At 38.6% G+C, this 2,500-nt stretch overlaps 1 protein-coding gene across 1 annotated transcript in view; it reads right to left on the bottom strand.

Moving 5' to 3' along the window:
• The window catches only part of LOC138863913 (uncharacterized), a 16,306-nt gene that overhangs the window by 6,386 nt on the left and 7,420 nt on the right, over positions 1 to 2,500 (bottom strand). The window contains exons 2-3 of the mRNA XM_070129415.1: positions 1,207 to 1,779; positions 871 to 1,074 (exon numbers count right to left, since the gene is read on the bottom strand). Coding sequence (XP_069985516.1) covers positions 871 to 1,074; positions 1,207 to 1,779 — 777 coding nt within the window. The remainder of the gene's footprint in view (positions 1 to 870; positions 1,075 to 1,206; positions 1,780 to 2,500) is intronic.

Below are 2,500 nucleotides of genomic sequence, written 5' to 3'. Positions count from 1 at the left end.
AAGAGAGCGAGAGAGAGAGAGAGAAAAAGAGGGAGAAGAGAGAAACAGAGAAACGGGGGGAAGAGAGAGAAAGAAGGGGAGAGGGGGAAAAAAAAGAGAGAGAACAAAAAGGGGGGGGGAGAGAGAGAGAGAGAAAAAACGGGGGGAAAAAAAGGGGGGAGAGAGAGAGAAAGGAACAAAAACGGGGGGGAGAGAGAGAACAGAGGGGGGGAGAGAGAGAGAGAGAAAGAGAGGGAAAGGGGAGAGAGAGAAAAGAGGAAAAAGAAAAAAGAAAGGGAGAGAGAAAAAGAGAACAGAGAAACGGAAAAAGAGGGGGAAAAGAGGGGAAAAAAAAAAAGAAAACGGGGGAGAGAGAGAGAGGGAAAAGAGAGCGGGGGGAGAGAGAAAAAACAAAAAAAAGCGAGAGAGGGGAAAAAAGGAGAGGAAAAAAGAGAGCGGGGGGAGAGAGAGAGAGAAAAAAAGACGAGAGAGAGAGAGAACAAAGGGGAGCAAAAAAAAAAAAGAAAGGAAAAAACAAAAAAAAAAAAAAAGAAAAGGGGAAAAAAGGAAAAAAAAGAGAGAGAAAAAGAGAAAAAGAGAGAGAGAGAAAAAAGAGAGAGAAAAAAGAGAGAGAGAGAGAGAGAGAGAGAGAGAGAGAGAATAAAAAAGGGGGGTGTGTGTGTGTGTGTGTGTGTGTGTGTGTGTGTGTGTGTGTGTGTGTGGTGTGTGTGTGTGTGTGTGTGCGTGCGTGCGTACATGTGAATGAGTGTACATTTTCTGTCTACTCAAGAGCATCTGTGTGTATGTGTATTTGCCATGCATATTTGTGTGTGTGTGTGTAATTGTATGTGCACATGCTTGTTCTGAAGCATGGAAGGAAAAAGTACTTACTGTGAGTTTTCTGCGCTTGCTGTATGATGGCCAACCCTGTGGCTCTAGTACCAGTCTACCACCTGGCTTTAAGTTGTAAAATATACGTCGAAAAAATCTCTTAAGTCCTGAATCTCCCCAGTTGGGAGATGTTTTTTGGGGAAAACATAAAAAAAGTATTAGGTCAAACGGGGGCCCCGAATTTTTTCCCCACAATTCATCCGGCTAAAGAAGTAATTTGCCTAAAAAAAAAAAAAAATAGAAAAAAAAAAATTTTTTATTCTTTCATATCTTTCAAAAGATTTTGTCAGTGAAAGATGAAACAACAAAAAATAAATAGCATGAAGGGAAACTTACTGAAAAACAACTTTTGGGGGCGGGGTTTTCAGCTCGTAACGGAGGTTTTAACGGACCATATAACAATTTCATTGACTTGGGGAAGTTGGCTTCCTCAGCATCACTCTTACGAAGATAATGTTTGATGTTCTTTTCCGCAATATTGACCAGTTTTTTATCAATATCAATTCCAACAACTCGCTTTGGGTTAAAATCCCTTGCAAGTGTTAAAGTTATATGTCCAATGTTACAACCTATATCAAGCACTTCCTTGCCCTCAAACCAGTCACGCTTCAAAAAGTCTAGTCTCACATCTGGAGTCTGGTCAGGGTTCCCTATAGCCCTTTTTGTTATAGTTCCCTTCTGAAAATGTTCATTCTTGGATTGTTTTTTGGGAAAGGGGCCAAATTCTTTGGCTGGGGGAGGCTTTCGTATCTGTCCGGGGAAACCTTTTATGTTTTTGCGCTCCACTCCAGGTTGGGGAATCACTGGACTGACAAAAATTTTTTGTTTTTTGTTGCTCTTTTTGAATGGTGGTCTAAAAGACCCACTTTTTGATGGCCTTAAGTTGGTGTAACTGGTCCTGTGCATTCCCTGAAATAAAAGGAAAAAAAAAATTAGATATTGCAAAGAAATTATTTGAAAAATTACCATTCATAGGGGGAATTAATGCATCTAGTTTTTTAAATATAAAAAAAAAAATTAAAATCAAGGGGTTTCCCAAAACTATTCTAAACACCGCCCCAAAAGTTTAACTAATGTTTCACTAATTTTTTTTGAAGGTTCCTTTTAAATTTTATTCATCATCTCAAAATTTTCCAAAAAAAACCAATCTTCCCTTTGTGCTTCTGTTTTTCTCTGTGGTGTTGGGTTTTTTTGTATTCACTGTCAGTGGCTTCATTGCTTCCCCCAAAAAGGGGCTTTTTTAGGATGGGGCCCGGGAGGATGCCCTCTTGCCAAAAACCTCTTCTTCATGGTCCCCTCATTATCAATTCCTTCTCCATCAACAGAGGCACTCCCTGGCTCTGACAGTCTTCGTTTTTCCCCCTTTTGGGTTTTAAAAAAAACGTAAATTATTATTAAAATTCCCCCAAAAATCGAAAGTGTAATATGATACAGCAATAAAGCCCAAAAACATCAAATATAATGACTTTTTTAACCTACAATAACATTTTTTAAAAAAAATTTTAAAAAAAATTTTCCCTTATATAGTAATACAAATATATAATTAAAATTATAGGAATCACTCTTATAACATTTATGACTCACCCTCCTCCTCCCCTTTTTTTCTTAGTTGCTTCTGGGGGGGGGGATC

The sequence above is a fragment of the Penaeus vannamei genome, chromosome 14 (genome assembly GCF_042767895.1).
Source record: "Penaeus vannamei isolate JL-2024 chromosome 14, ASM4276789v1, whole genome shotgun sequence".
Taxonomy (NCBI): domain Eukaryota; kingdom Metazoa; phylum Arthropoda; class Malacostraca; order Decapoda; family Penaeidae; genus Penaeus; species Penaeus vannamei.
This window is presented reverse-complemented; position numbering and strand designations above follow the sequence as displayed.